General features: G+C 42.6%; 1 protein-coding gene across 2 annotated transcripts in view; it reads left to right on the top strand.

Moving 5' to 3' along the window:
• Positions 1-2,851, top strand: part of ETV5 (ETS variant transcription factor 5) — a 56,489-nt gene extending 53,638 nt beyond the window's left edge. For both annotated transcript variants that reach the window (XM_060150238.1, XM_060150237.1), the window contains exon 13: positions 365-2,851. In XM_060150238.1, coding sequence (XP_060006221.1) covers positions 365-586 — 222 coding nt within the window. In that variant the 3' untranslated portion in view covers positions 587-2,851. The remainder of the gene's footprint in view (positions 1-364) is intronic.
• The last annotated feature ends 13,088 nt before the right edge of the window (positions 2,852-15,939 follow it).

Here is a 15,939-nt window from a genome sequence, read left to right as displayed (position 1 = left end):
TCTTTCAATCCTTATATCTTCTTGTAATATCAGGCACCAACCTCAGCATAACCATTGTTTCTAGGCTGTGAGTATAACACAGTGAGGATTTTCTTTTAAAAGAACCTAATATGAGTTTGAAATTCAGATATTCTTTTCAACTGCTAAGCTGTGGTGTCAACAAAACACTTGGCAGGTAACAGGTTCCCACAGTTTATCAAAATAAATCTGAATGATTTGGATAATCAGCTACCAATGAGCCTCTTGGTCCCTGGCTCCCTGAGAGCTTGGTGACTTACAAATATCTCATTCTTCCCTTGGTGCCCTGGCCCCGGCCCATGCCCTGTTCCAGCTGGGCCTCAGAAGGTGTGTTTTCTCTCTTCAGGTGGCTGGGGAACGATACGTCTACAAGTTTGTCTGCGACCCCGATGCCCTTTTCTCCATGGCCTTCCCCGACAACCAACGTCCGTTCCTGAAAGCGGAGTCTGAGTGCCACCTCAGCGAGGAGGACACCCTGCCACTGACCCACTTTGAAGACAACCCTGCTTACCTCCTGGATGTGGACCGCTGCAGCAGCCTCCCCTATGCCGAAGGCTTTGCTTACTAAGTTTCTGAGCGGCTGAGCGGCCAAACCCTAGAGCTAGCAGTTCCCATTCAGGCAAACGAGGGCAGTGGTTTTGTTTGTGTTTCTGGCTGTTCCCAAAGCTTGCCCTTTGAGTATTATCTGGAGAACCCAAGCTGTCTCTGGATCGGCACCCTTAAAGACAGATACCTTGGCGGGGGAGTGGGAACAGGGAGGGGCAGAAAACCACCAAAAGGCTGGTGCCTCAGCTCTGAACCTGACAAGGTTTCTGGGAAAGCAATTGAAATGGAGCCTCCTTCCCATGGACAATATATGCAAAGCAATACCTTGTTCAGGTTAGTACCCACAAACCAGGACAGAGTGTGTGACAATCTGCATTGATCATGGACTACTAAATGCCTTTACGTAGAAGGGCTCTGATTTGCACAATTTATTCAAAAAGATGTCACAAACCCATAGAAGAGGAGGTAGGCAAAGTTGGGGAGGCTCAAACCATGAAGGGTTACAAATATATCTTAAAACTCAGAGAGCTCTTCCAGCTTAATCTGAAATGTTTCCTCTTGGTCTGGAAAGAAGGGGAAAAAGGATGAACAGCTGTTACCCACTCCATGGTTCTCAAATAATAAACCATTGCTACCCTTGGGAACCTTCTGGCCATGTGGTCACCAAGTAGAGCAGGCCCCCTTTCTCTTCCCAGTCACATGGCTGTGTGTGTGGATGGCTTTAATTTTAGGAGAAGGGTGATTAACACTTTTGACAGTATTTTGTTTTGCTTTGATTCGGGGGATTGTTTTGTTTTGGTGGTTGTTTTGGAAAAACAGTTTATAAACTGATTTTTGTAGTTTTGGTATTTAAAGCAAAAAAAAAAAACAAACCTTTTGGTAACTGCACTGCGCCCTTTAAACAGGGCAGTGCCAACTTATGAAGACGCTGCAGCTTGAAAGGGGCTTTGCTGGGGGGCGTCCCCTTAGCCGAGTACAAGCCCTCTTTTATTGCCTGCTTTGTGCTTTCTGCACCAGACAGCCTGATGGAACATTTGCACCTGAGTTGTACATTTTTGAGGTGTGCAGGGCAGCCTGGACACACCGTTTAGATTCTGTGTGTATAGTCCCCCATGTTCCCTCACATGCCCTCTCTGGAAAGCATATGTACATAATACATGTCATGTCCATTTGAAACCTGGTCACCTGGTGAAAACCCTAGGTAGGGATTCTTCCCTGGGCATGACTGATGACAATTTCCATTTCAGTTTGTTTTGTTTTCCTTTTTCTTTAATTTTTGGACTTTAAACCCTGCATATGATTCAATAGGGTTTGAGACTTCTGTGCGACACTGACAGGTAAAGCAGTACTAGCATCTTAGTTTCCTGCCACTTTAAAAAAGGTTTTCTCCGATTGCTGTATTATATTGGGAAAGTTTTAAATAACCCAGCTAAAGCTATATGAAAGTTAAGCTCAAAGTAGTGGAAAAAGAATTAGAAAGTGGTAGCACCTTGCTGCCTGCTGATAGGATTCTGTGCTTCCCCTGACACCTAGCACACAAAGAATGACTATGCTACTCTTCATATGCGAAGGACAGTGCTTTGAGTTGTTTTTCTATTGATGGACCCGCTCTGTAGTCTCAAACAGTCCCCCTGGTGACCAGGAGCACATTTGTGAAGAGGGTCACAGAGATAAGGGGTGCATTTTATAGCTATGGAAAGACAAGATTTTCCTCTCTTGGAAGCTAATTAGCCCACAAAGGTATTGAGCCTGTAGCTTGGGCCTTAATTAGCATTGTATTCTAATCAAAGGACTTTCCAAACCGGTATTTATAGCCTTCTAACCTACACATAGTCTATACATAGATGCATATTTTACCCCCAGCTGGCTAGAGGTTAATTTGTTGTAAATGCTGTATAGGATTTGTTTTTTCCTTTCTTTACTTATCCGGGTTTGGGTTTTGTTGGGGTTTTTTTTGATGGATTTATGCTGTCTTAGCAAGTACTGAAAAGAATCCTCTGTAGCCTGAGCTCCTCTCCCTTGCTGTAGCCACGTGGCCTGTGCTGTCTCGGGACACAGGATGGCAGCATCACCGTCGCTTTCCCATCGGATTCATGCACCTCCCTGATGGTTTTGTTTCTTTGTTCTTGTTTTTGCTTCTTTCCAGAGTGTGGAAAGTCTACAGTGCAGAAAGGCTTTAACCTGCCAGTTGATTTGAAATACTTTCCCCTGCGCAGGGCCGTTTGCATCCTGCCAAGCTGCGTTATACTCTGTACTGTGTACAATAAAGAAGTTTGCTTTCAGTTTACCAAGTGCCTGAAACCCGTCTCTTTCTTGCCCTCAGTGGTCTAATCTTGAAGCAAGCAGAAGCCACCTGGCATCTTTCTTTCCCCCTCTCAGCTGTTTAGCCTTAGGACTGTGGAAGTTGATAGTTTGTGTACAACTGCCCCATCGCCTCATCTCTTAAGCTCTGACCAAACATTTGACCCAAGAGAGTAGGAGAGTAGAAAGCAGAGCGGGTTTCGCAGCCAATGGTGAGCAGACACCACCCCCTCTCCTTGAACCCACCTACTTGCCAACTTTCAGTCAACTTTTTTTTTTGGGGGGTACGCGGGCCTCTCACTGTTGTGGCCTCTCCCGTTGCGGAGCACAGGCTCCGGACGCGCAGGCTCAGCGGCCACGGCTCACGGGCCCAGCCGCTCCGAGGCAAGTGGTATCTTCCCGGACCAGGGCACGAACCTGTGTCCCCTGCATCGGCAGGCAGACTCTCAACCACTGCCCCACCAGGGGAGGCCTTAGTCTACTTTTTTTTTTTAAAGCATAGCTCATGCTTGGGCCCTGGGTTGCATGAAAAGATCACTAACTAGGCTAGGACTTTGAGTTCCAAGATACATCCAGCTCAGCCCCTTAGATGGATTCCTGGAAAACCAGACAGAAGTTAAGACCACCCATTCCCTAGTTTCCCCCCACAAAAGGTTTGACCTTAAGGAGTAGAAATTTTACTAATAGTTCCCTCAAAAACAACAACTTAGGAAGGCATATGGCTGTTTGTTTATTCCAGCCATAGAGCAGTAAAAACCTTTCTTCCGAGTTTGAACCATGTTACCGAACCAGGTTCATTCTATCGCTCAGCAAGCCAAAATGCTGAGACACCGAGGTTTGCAGCAGAAAGAGGGCTTAATGGGAAAGCAGCGAAGAGAGGAAACAAGAAATCAAGTCTGAAAACTGCCTCCTACAAGGCAAGGGGCGGGGGTATTTATAGGTTTAGGAATCAAGCGTCAGGGCCGGCTGAGGCGTGGGGAGCACGGGGAAAGGTGGTTGGAAAAAGGTGCGGGAATCGAGGTTCTGCAATAGTATACTATAGGCCTCTGCACATCCTGAGGGTGGAGTTTTCAGCCCTCTGTGTCGAAAGGTCACCCAGCGGACACCGCGCATGCCCAGTTGGAGGGTCCGTGCTCCTGTCCAGTCTTAACCAGCCCAGCTCCAACTAGATACACACAGCTGACTCCAAGTTCCCGAGAATATCTCAGGCAAACATTGTTTAGGCCACGTGCTCCTTGGAGGACATGGCAGGTCTTAAAACAACGTTGATTAGAGAATGCAGGTGAAATGAATTTAACTCATGATTTCGGGAATATATATATCACTCGGGAAAAGTTTGCGGGGCTCTCTGCAGTATTAGGCCTTTTAGTGTTCTCATTTCACCCTTTTTCTGCACCTTAATTTGGGCTTTTCAAGACTCCTGTTACAGTAGAGAAATGAGTAGATCTTTTTTTCAAGCCTATAACAGAAGGCTTTCTGTGAATTTATCTGCTATATTTCTTTCACTGTTTTACAAGCCCTAAGTGTAGAAACATCTGAGCCTGAATTGGTGCACAGCCGCTTGAATCGAAGCTTGTGAGGAATGAATGTCTGCCACATAAACCCATTGGCTTCGACAGATTAAGAGATGCTTGGGGAGAAGGCAAGGGAGCCAGGACAAAGCAAGCTCTGCCACTCAGCTTCACCATGATAAGACTTGGACAATCAGCTCCCTATTATTCATGGGCTCATTATCCCCCTGGGCCCGTATCCAGATCGTTAACCTAATGCAGGAGGTCACCAAACACTGGGCCTCCCTTCTCCTGTTGGGCACTAGGATAAGAAAGCCCAGAAAATGTGAAGTTTACTCTTCATCGAGGTCCCCTTTCTCGAGCCAAGTCAAGGAAACAATGCTTTTTCAGTTGTTAGATGACAAAGAAGTAGTGTGAGGGCAAAAGAATGCGGTTTTGAGAGCCAGAGTATGTGCAGAATCTAAATTGTAGTGCAGCTGGGACAAATGTAAACTAATGTGGGAGAAAAACACTCACGTACCCAGACAGTTGGAAACCTTGGAGAGACAGTCCGTTGCCCGGTGGTACAGGTGGCTGGGGCTTAGTGTGTGGCTTCTAAAACACAAGCAAAAGGAAAAGAAGCTGGAAAATCATCAGTTTTATCGCATATACAATGTAAGCATTGATCTTATTCAGCACAAGTGTATTGTACTTAGCGGGATGGGGGTGAAAGAGGCACACAGACAAGCCACTGTGTCCTTCTGATCCCAGCAAAGACACCAGTGTCCCATTCGGAAGGGGCCCCTTGAATGACCAGCCTTTACTTAGCTCCTCCAATTTAAGAGCTGGCTCTACACCCAGGCCTTGTTGACCTTGGCAGTGGACCTCAGATAGCTAACGTTTGGATAGCACTTCACAGTTTACACAGTACATTTTCATCTGCATTATCTTTTTGGCAGACTTTCTTAAATGGTAACACTTTGCTGAAATTGAATCTGAACATATTCACGGCTGTTAGCCTCCAAAATTACTTTTTTGGAATGTTCTCAGTGGCTACTGTGGAAAGAGGACTGGACACTGGGAGGTGGAACATTGGGGTTCTGGCCCCAGTTCAGGGATTGATTGGATTTGACTAGATGATCTCAGAGGGCCATCCTGGCCTAACCTCCTACATCAGTGAGGGCACTGATGAATTGTTACTTCCCAAATCTCTTAGGAAGTAAAGGAGAAAGGAGTTCCTTGGAAATTCAAAGGGTGTGTGTGTGTGTGTGTGTGCGCGCGCGTGCGCGCGCGTGTGTGTGTGTGTGAGTGTGTAGGCAGATTTAACAGTTAACATCATTCTCACCTTTGAGCAAGCTCTGAAGATTGCTCAGTCCCACCATTAAAGGCATGTTTGTTGATTCCCTAAGCATCCACAGAGCACCTACTAGATGCCAGACACTGCTGGATACTGAAAATAGAGGTTCAGGATGGCATTTTCAAATAAATCCCCGTTCTTGACCTGTAAATGTTTAAATGCTCTACTCTCCAGCTCCTACTTCAACACTACTGGCATTGTCTTAATCTGACCACATTGACCAGAGGCCAAGGAGGCTGGGGCATTTATCTACCAATTAATTCCCCTACTGGTTGAGGATCAACCCCAGGGAGGCTAACACTCCAATGTACTTCCTACCAGGAAGAAAAGAAGAGCAGGTATCAGTGTGCGGGGCACTGCTGGCAGGAGACCTGGAGTAGACATCATGGTGTTCGCTACGCCCACCTTTAACACTAGCAGGGCTCTCCTGTGTGACCTGGCTCCTTTGTCTCCATACTTAAGGTGGGTGATTCTTTGCTTCCATCATTCCATTAACAAACATATATCAAACATCTGTTGTTTGTGAGACACCATGATAGACGTTTCCGCAGGGGGTGGGGAGAGGGACCTCGCAGTGAAACCCACCCTCCCCTTAGCTCACAGGCTAGTGGGAGGAACATTTGTCTGCATGAAACTAGAATACAAGTTATAGCATACTGAGTATTACTCACCCAATGAATAGTGCCTGTTCTATGCCAGGTACTGCTCTAGGATCAGTGGAGGGGAAAAAATAGATATAAATCTTTGCTGAGGATCTTACATCTGGGGAAGGGAGCAAAAAAACAAATGAAACAAATAAATGATAGTATTCATTAGATGATGTTAAGTACCATGGAGAAAAATTAAGCAGGGAAGGGATGTGCTGAGTGATGGGGATGGGGGTTGCAATTTTAAATAGGAAGGTCAGGGAAGACCTCACAGTTGAGCAAAGACTTGACAATAAATACAGAAGTAGCCAGATGGTTATCTGAAGGAAAAACATGTAGCCAGAGGGAAGAGCAAGGCCGTGAGACTTTGAACATGCTTGGACTATTTATGGAATAGCAAGGCCTGTGACAATGGGTCAGAGGGAGTGAGACAGGGCACAGTAAGAGAGAAAGTCAGAAAAGTAACTGGGGACGTATCATCTAGGGCCCTGTAGGTTTTTTAAGGACTCTGGCATTTACTCTGTCAGTGTTTAGCTGTTAGAGGTCTTGAGCAGAGAAGTGACATAATCTGATTTATATTTTAAAGGATCACTGGCTGCTGAGTTGAAATCAATTGCAGGGGAGTAAGGAAGGAAGCAAGACCAAGGAGTAGGCTATTGCAGTAATCCAGGTGGGGCGAGATGGTGGTCTGGACCAGGGCATGAGGAGGTCATATTCTGGATATATTTTTAGGTAGAGCCAATAGGTTTTGGATTGTAGAGTGAGAGGAAGAAAGGAGTCAGTTCCGACGCCAAGGTTTTTGGCCTGAGTACAGGGAAGCGAGGTTGCCATTTACTGAGATAGAAAAGCCTGAGGAAGACAAATGGAGGGTGGGAGTAGGGGAAGAAGAGGCACTGTGTTTTAGACAAAATAACTTTGAGATGCCTGTTAGAAATCCAAATGGTAATGTCGACTTGGATATACAAGTCTGGAGTTTAGGGGAGAGATCCAGGCTGGAGAGAGAAATTAGGAGTCATCAGTATGTAAGAGAGTATTTAAAGCTGAGACTGGATGAGATCACTAAGGGAATAGGTCTAGGGAGAAAAAAGAAAGCCCTGAGACGCTCCAAGATTAAGAGGTTGGGGAGAAGAAGAACAGAGGAGACTGCAAAAGAGTGTCTGGTGAAGTAGGGGTAACCAGGAGGATATTTCCAGGAGACAGATCAACAGGTGCTTCTGATGTGTCAAGTAGGGTGAGGATGGGCACTGAGTTGGCAACAGTGGAGGTCACGGGTAACTTGCACAAGCCATTTCCATGGAGTGAGAGAGATAATAGATAGAACTGATTGATACTACTGGAATCCAAAGGAGGTTTGCGTTTACTCTCAGCTGGGGACAGGGATCAGAGAAAGCTCCATGGATTCCAAAATCCTGGGTTTGAGTTCAGCCAGTCTCTCTCACTAAGCCCTTCCATTCTCAGATTCTCAAAATCTGAGAGAGGCTTAGGAATCCCGGCCAGGTATCCCGCCCAGAAGGTATAGGGTGAGCCATTTGAGGATAAAGAAGAGGTGAGGATGCTGTTACCAACACCTTTCCCATCCCTATGAGATTCTCTTCTTGTTTTGTGCTCTTAAATTTCTTTTTTTGAAATGTTAAGTGTTTTTTAAATAACTTTTTTTCGTATTACACAATTAGCATATGTTCTTTGTAGAAAAACAGAAAAAGACATAGCCCAAATTTAAAACTACTCTGAAAACTCAACATGGAGATCACAGTTAACACTTTACTTCGTTTCAGATGTCTTTTCTCTGTACTGTTATTCAAATGGAAAATGTGGTTATACTATATATTGTACGTAGTTTTGAAATTTATTTTTTAACAATATATTTTGAACATCTTTCCATATCATGAAATATTCTCCTACAATACCTGCCTGCATGCTATCCCAAAGTACGTATGTAATATGACATATTTAAGCAGTCCCCTTTACTGGAGATTAAGGCACCACAAATATATATCCAAAACCAAACCAAGTGATCTTCGTCCCCCAAAATCAAATAAACAAAAGATAACAGTTTGGGCTTTTCCTAGTGCTTCTAATTAGCAGCCAACTCCTATTAATTTTACCATCTAAATATTTCTCAGACCCATCTCCGTCATCAGTGCCATAACCAATTCGCCATCATCTCTCACCTGGGCTGTTGCAATCACCACCTAACAGGTCTCACCACGTCCACTCTTATCCCACTCCCACCCCTTCTCCACATTGTAGTCAGAGTGATTCTTTTTTAAGCCGAAGTCATTCCCCTTCTTGAGACTTTAATGATACCCACTGGAACACCTAAAATTTAAAAAGACTAACACCACCAAATGTTGGCAAGGATGCAATGCTTGTGGGACTATAAAACAGTACAACCACTCTGGAAAACTGTTTGACAATTTCTCTTTCTTCTAGAAATAAGTAATATTTTGAGTTTTTAAAATGCTTTTCTGAACACACATTTCCGGTATCTGGTACAGTGAACCAAATGTCCATTTTTGTGTAACTCATGAAGAAGTGGTTTCATCTATGCCGTCTCCCTCTCCAAAGTATTAAAACCATTTGACATTGTTCTTCTAAGTCTTCACAACAGCCCTGTGAGGTAGGTGGTATTGACCCCATTCTACAGATGGGGAGGTCTAGGTACAGAAAGTTTTAGTGGCTCCTCGAAAGCCACATGGCATGACACAGTGTGGCAGTGCTCCAGTGTCTGGCAATTTCTTATCAAAGTAAATACATATACTCTATGATCCAGCAATTTCAATTTTAGGTATTTATGCATGAGAGAGATAAACATGTGTTCACAAAAAGACCTCTGCAAGAACATTTATATAAGCTTTAATTCACACTAGCCACCAAAACAACCCAAATGTCCCTCAACAGGAGATCAGATAAACAAGGTGTGGTAACCATAGAACAGAATACTACTCAGCAATAAAAAAAAGAATGAACTATGGTGATAAAGATCAGAAAGTGGTAACAAGGGTTGGGTAAGCATTTTATTTTACATTAGTTATTCCTCCAAAAAATACATATAGTCATTTCTTGGGATAAAACCAAAATCCTTAACTTGGCCTTACAAGGCAAGTCCTTGCCTATCTCTTCAGTTTCACCCTGCACAATTCTCTCCCTTATTTGTTCCAGTGCCCCTAGCCTTCTTCTGGTGTCTCAACTGTACGTTGCTCCCACCCTGAGACAAACTGTTCCCCGGACCTGAAATGTTACACTGCCTCCAAGTCCATCCCTAACCTCCAACCAGCTCAACCTCCACACATACTTTAATCCCAATTCCGAGGTCTCCGCAGGTGAAGACAATCTACTAATCCAGCAAATAAGTGAATAATTTTTTAAAATTAATTTACTATTTTTTATTTTTGGTTGCATTGGGTCTTCCTTGCTGCACGCAGGCTTTCTCTAGTTGTGGCGAGCCTGCGCACTCTTCCTTGCGGTGCACGGGCTTCAGTAGTTGTGGCAGGTGGGCTCAGTAGTTGTGGTTTGTGGACTCTAAAGTGCAGGCTCAGTAGTCATGGTGCACGGGCTTAGTTGCTCTGTGGCAGGTGGGATCTTCCTGGACCAGGGCTCGAACCCGTGTCCCCTTCATTGGCAGGCAGATTCTTAACCACTGTGCCACCAGGGAAGTCCTAAGTGAATAATTTTAATTGCCTGACCTTCCTAGATATGTTCTTTTCTACCATTGTATACTTTTTCAGCACTCACTATCTTTTTTTCATAGCACGTCTCATAATTCTGAATTATTCAGTTATTTGAAAGATTAGTTGATTGTTTTCCCCAATAGACTATAAATTCCATGAAGGCAGGACCGTATCTATTTTGCTACTGCTTTCTCTCCAATACAGAGTAGATGATTGTAAAATATCTATTGAACAAGTAAATACAGTAATATGCATCTTTATTCATATATGACTTTCAGGATAAATTCCTAGAAGATAGATTGTTTGGGCAAAGTGTCGGCACATTTTAAGGTTATTTATGTGAACTGCAAAAGACCTACCAAGAAGATTGTATTAATTTGTACCTGTATCAGTAGGGGACTACCTGGTTCTTACAACCTCTGTCTACAGTGGGCATTATTTACATTTACACATCTATTTACCATTCCCGTCTTGTCTTTCTTTATTCAAATGTTATTTATTGAGCACCTGTTACATACCATGTACCAAGGTGGATGAATTAGATCAGTAGTTTTCACATTTTTTGCTTACATACCCTCTAAAAGAATTTTGAAAAACAAGGCACCCTTTAGCACTATTTTAAGTTAACATTTAATATTTTCCATCACATTGTTAAAAGTTGAAAAGTATATAATTTCCAATATATTGCAAATTATGAAATTTTAAACTATAATTATTCCAATTTAACAACGGATTCTATATACACCAGTAATGAAATTACCACCATCACTAAATTATCACCATTAACTATCACCAAAATACAGAATCTCTTCCTTAACAGAATTTTGTCATTCCTTTTTATTCTTGAATCCATATTTCCATGTGTTCCCACCCCCCAAATTTTATCCCAATATATTTTTATGCTTGGAAGTCTTTATCCTGCTTTTATATCTTACTTATCATACTTGTATAAAACAAATTATTTTAAATAATTTCCTTTGATGATAAGGCTTTACAAGTTAAATATTATTCTGTGTTGAGTGATTATTATAACTATTAGTTCATAATTGATCAAGACAACATAAATATATAGCCAAATCTGATGTATAATTATGAAACAGAAAAAGTAAAAATTTATCAGAAATAAATCTCTCAATGATCTCATCAGAATGGGAGTGTTGTTTTTTCCATTTGTTCATTGCAAGAATGAGATAGGGTTTAGCATCAATTCTATTCCTGATTTTCAATTTCAAGTAAGTGCTAAGAAATATCATGTGACAGAGTGCTAGCTGTCCACCAAAGTCATTTTTCTTCTTCTCTCTTGGTAATAAGATTGCAGCCAGATATCTGGCTGGACTACATTCCCCAGCATCCCTTGTAGTTGGCAGTGCCGGTTGTCAATTTATTGCCTCTCAGCTCAAATTCGTCCTTTTTGTTTGCTCTGTGACATGGATCTGGGCCCTTTAAACATCTTTCCCTTGCTAGATGGCACTGAAGCTTTGTCAGTAGAGGGCACTGGTGTCACATTAAAGAAGAGGGTTTACTTCCTAGATCCTGTGTGCAGACTGCTGATGTGACCACAGCTTCTCCAGTGTCCAGCTACTGCAGCGCACAGCAGTCAGCTTCCAGCAGTTTTCTCTGGCACCACTTATCTTGGGTGATTTGGTAGCAGAGTGCCTCTGCCCCCTGCCATGCTCATAGCTTCTCCAGTGCCTGTGAGGGCTCCTTCAGTGCACAGTAGCCAGCAGCACCCAGCAATGAAGAGCTCCCCTGGCATCATACCCTCCCAGGCAGTTTTGTAGCAAAGTGCCTTGAGCACCTTTCTCTGGCATCCAAAAGGGTGGATTTCCATCAAGTTCCACCAGCCAGACATTCCTCTGCCTTTCAATGAGCCATAGCCATGACGTCTACTGCAGTTTTACATTGTCCAAACCCTGCACATTCCAAAAAAAGCTTGGCCTTTGCCTGGCTCCTGGGAATTAACCTCTAAGTCCTTGGAATATTCTGCTTGAGAAGGGTAACTTCGTTTAACTAGGACCTTGGGCCAGGCTGGCAGTCTATGCTAACGATGTGATTTATGTGGAGAGTGAGGGGAGGCCTTGGACCTCACAGTATCAACTGACCTCTGGAAGGGCTGGAGACTGAGTAAATAAGGTCACACATGTGGGCAGTAAGCCTTGGACAGCAAGGCTCAGGTGAGGTTCCCTCATTGGCGGTACTTTATAAATGTTTTCACACATCGTTGCTGGGAGAATTAAATGCTGTCCATATGACTCCACTGGGAGAGGACAAGTGGAAGCTTGTATCTGGTCTCCCCTGGACTCTGCCCTAGTGCCTTTTTCCTTGCTGATTTTAATCTATATACTTTCACTCTCATAAACCATAACCCTGAGTACAACAGGTTTTCTGAGTTCTTTGAGTCCTTCTCACAAATCATTGAACCTGAGTGTGATTTTGAGGGCCCTCAAATACACCTCTCCAACAAGGGTGACTCAGCCCTGAGGGTGGAGAAGGAGGGACGCTTCCATGGGCACCCTATCTCAGCTCTGTGAGTAGTATCTGTTCTTTATCTGCTATTTCTTTACTTCTGAACTGCCAATCTCTTGTTATTCCAATCTTCCTATTCAGATTACTTCATGGTTTCTCTCCTGACTGGACCCAGATAGTTACAGTGGTCATGTCACTTTGTTCTCACTGAGGGACAATAACGTGTGCTATTTCTGGGCTAGGGCTATTAAGAAAGCATGTGTACTTCCTCCATGCTCTCCTCCAGTTGGAGAAGCCAGGGTCTCTGATTCACCACATGCAGAACGCCTGCCAATTAAGAAATAACATGGGTGATGTTTGAACCATGTTTGAGTCCATTTGTAACAGCAGTTTAACCTACCCCAACCAATATACCTTGTTCACTTAAACAAGTACTTAGCAATGGAAGGAGTTGGAAGGAGTTGTGTGTATATGTTTTTTAATAGAAATGCCATTCCATTCTTGGAAGTCTTTCCAAGTTATATGCCAAAATTCGCATACTGATCACATACTGATCTTTCATCAGAAATTATTTTAAATGATCTATCAACTAACAGCTCCTTAGGTCTATTGACAACAATTTAACTTACAAAAGTAAAAGTTACCAGTTACTAGACTCTAATCATTTTCTCAGTTTCTGATGAGTATACCAAAAAAGTCTTACCAAGACTTAGCTACCAAATGCGTCTACATCAGTGGTTTTCAAAGTGTGGATTTCAGACAAGCCGCATTAGCATCATCTGGCAACTTGTTAGAAATGCAAAGTTTCAGGCCCCACCCCAGGCCTGCTGAAACAGAAACTCCCGGAGTGGGACCAGTGGTCTGTGTTTTACCAGCAAGACCTCCAGGTGTTTCTGATGCATGCTCAAGTTTGAGAATCACTGCTGCCCATTATGTCTGTAATTCTTTCACCTGGACTTGTACTTATAGTACTTATAGGAAACTGATAGTTTCCAAAAGTTTAAATATTGAAATGTGGATTTCAACATATCTTTGCCATTTGTTTTAGGTATCTGTTAGTGCACAACACTGTTACCACAAACACAGTGGCTTAAAACAGCACACATTTATTTTCTCCCAATTTCTGCGGGTCAGGAGTCCAGGCATAGCTTAACTGGCTCTTCTACTTCAGGGTCTCCCACGGCTGCAGTCAAGGTGTCAGCTGGGACAGCAGTCTCATCTGAGGCACAACGGGGACAGGATCCACTTCTAAATTCACGTGGTTGTTGGCAGCATTTAGTTCTTTGCTGTCTGCCAGCTAGGGGCCGCCCTCAGCTCCTTGCCACACGGGTCTTCCCAGCATGGCCACTTGCTTCTTCAACACAAGGAAAAGAGTCTCTCCTAACAAAACTGGTGCTACAACCTCATCTAACAAAATCACATTAACACAATCACTCAGTCCCATCATCTTTGCTGTATTCTCTTGGTCAGAAGCAATCCCAAGGTCCCACACCCACTCAAGGGAGGGTGGGGGGAGGATGACACACAGGCAGGAATCCTAGGAAACAGGGTTCATGGGTGCCACTTCATACTCTGCCATATTACTCAATATTTTTAGTTTAAATGCTTTTGTTTTATCTCATGCTTTACCTCTATTTTATCAAAACTTCAGAGGTTCCATTTAGATCATTCAGTACTAAACATTCTGAAAAATGTTTACTAGGGCACCTCTGGCAAAGCTGGGCCTCATGTTCAAACCTATCAGCCAAACCTGACTATGTACTACTTTTTGTCAGCGTCTGATGTCATTTTTCAAATCAAATAAATGTGTTAGGAAAAATTTTAAGAAACAATATGAAAGCTTGGAATAATATATTTTGTAGCACATAATGTAAGAAAGATTACTAAAAGCAGTCAGGTCAAAATCAAACTGATGCAGAGCGAATATAACTAATCATATTGGAGTTATCAAAACAAGATGATAATGGTAGTATTCATTATCTTCCAATTACCCAGTGTGATATGTGGCTAAAGTTATCAATTATTATTAACGGGATGACCATTACTGAAGGCAAGTAATGTGTACTTCACACTTCAGTAAATGTGCGTTCGTGTGAATATTGTGGAATATTCTAGTGGAAAGCTTTTGGGGATAATGCAATAAAATAATGCATTAAAAAGCCAAAATAGCTCCATTTATTTCATTAGACATTATGATTAAATTTCCCATGTATTTAATTAAAAAGAAAGGTATATATGTTGCAAAACTAACTAGTCTGGCAGCTAGCATATAATTTTACTTTTTGTTAATAGGAGCTGGAAAATCTTATAAGCTGAAATAAAATGAGTATTGACTATAATCGTAATGCACACTTCACAATATGATTTGACAAAATAGGTTTTAACTATTTAATCGAATGATGCACACCAAATTTGCAAGCACGTGAGATTTTTATATAGAATACATTTTTGTGTGCTTATATGAAAGGTACTTTATTTCCTTTGCAAATTTGTTTTTTTATTTCAAGTCTATGAAAAGCTGTAAGAATCATATAATGAACACATGTGAATATTTAAGTTCATCTATCCTCCTACCTATGTATGTACTTTTCAATGAAAAGTGAAAAGTGCAAGCTCTTGAGTGAAAGGACATTCTCTGAGCCTATTGTCTAGCAGAAAGTCTCACAAGCTGAATTTGATGATTTCTCATGATTGCGTTCAGGTTAAACATTTTTGACAGGACTGCTACTTAATGTGTTATTGTGTGCTTCCTAGCACATCACCTCAAGAGGCACGTGATGTCAATTTACCCTGATGTAACTGATGCTGAGTTCAGTCACTTGGTTAACTCAGAGATGCCAAAAAGTACTTTTTCCCTACTCATAATTAATAAGCAGCCCATTCCTCAACTAAATTTCACCTAATTGTTTTATCATCCTCTGAAAATCTTGCCTGAATAAATAAATATACCCATTGGCCATTGTCCAATGTTGATTTTCTGGTATGCCTTGAAAGATGAGTAGATCCAGAAAACTTTACAGATACATTTTTAAAAATTAGCATCCTTAATCTGCATTGCTTCAGTTGTTACAGAGGCTACTCCTTCCAGTTAGTGAGTGTTGAGAATAGGAACGAGTGTTGACGATAGCTGAAAAGAATTCCCTCTTTCTTAGGTCAGGTCCCCCAGAAGTAGAGCCTGAGATTGGGATTCTGCACAAGTGACTTATTGGGAAGTATTCTCAGGAGAGGAGGAGTAAAGGCAGTAGGAAAGGGTAAGGGAGAAAGCTAAGCAAGAATGCTCTAGAACACAGTCTCACTTTGAGAAAAGAGAATTGGCCTTTTTTTATGCCACGCCCACCAGTCAGTCATTAGCAGCGTCTGGGGTGGTCAGGGGTCATAGCCTCCATGGTGGGAGGCCTCCTATTTGGTCAAGAATGATTCTCTGAAGAAGGGGGTAGCCAAAA

The sequence above is a fragment of the Lagenorhynchus albirostris genome, chromosome 5 (assembly GCF_949774975.1).
Source record: "Lagenorhynchus albirostris chromosome 5, mLagAlb1.1, whole genome shotgun sequence".
Lineage (NCBI taxonomy): Eukaryota > Metazoa > Chordata > Mammalia > Artiodactyla > Delphinidae > Lagenorhynchus > Lagenorhynchus albirostris.
The sequence above is the reverse complement of the archived record's forward strand: the minus strand, read 5'-3'. Positions and strand labels throughout refer to the sequence as shown.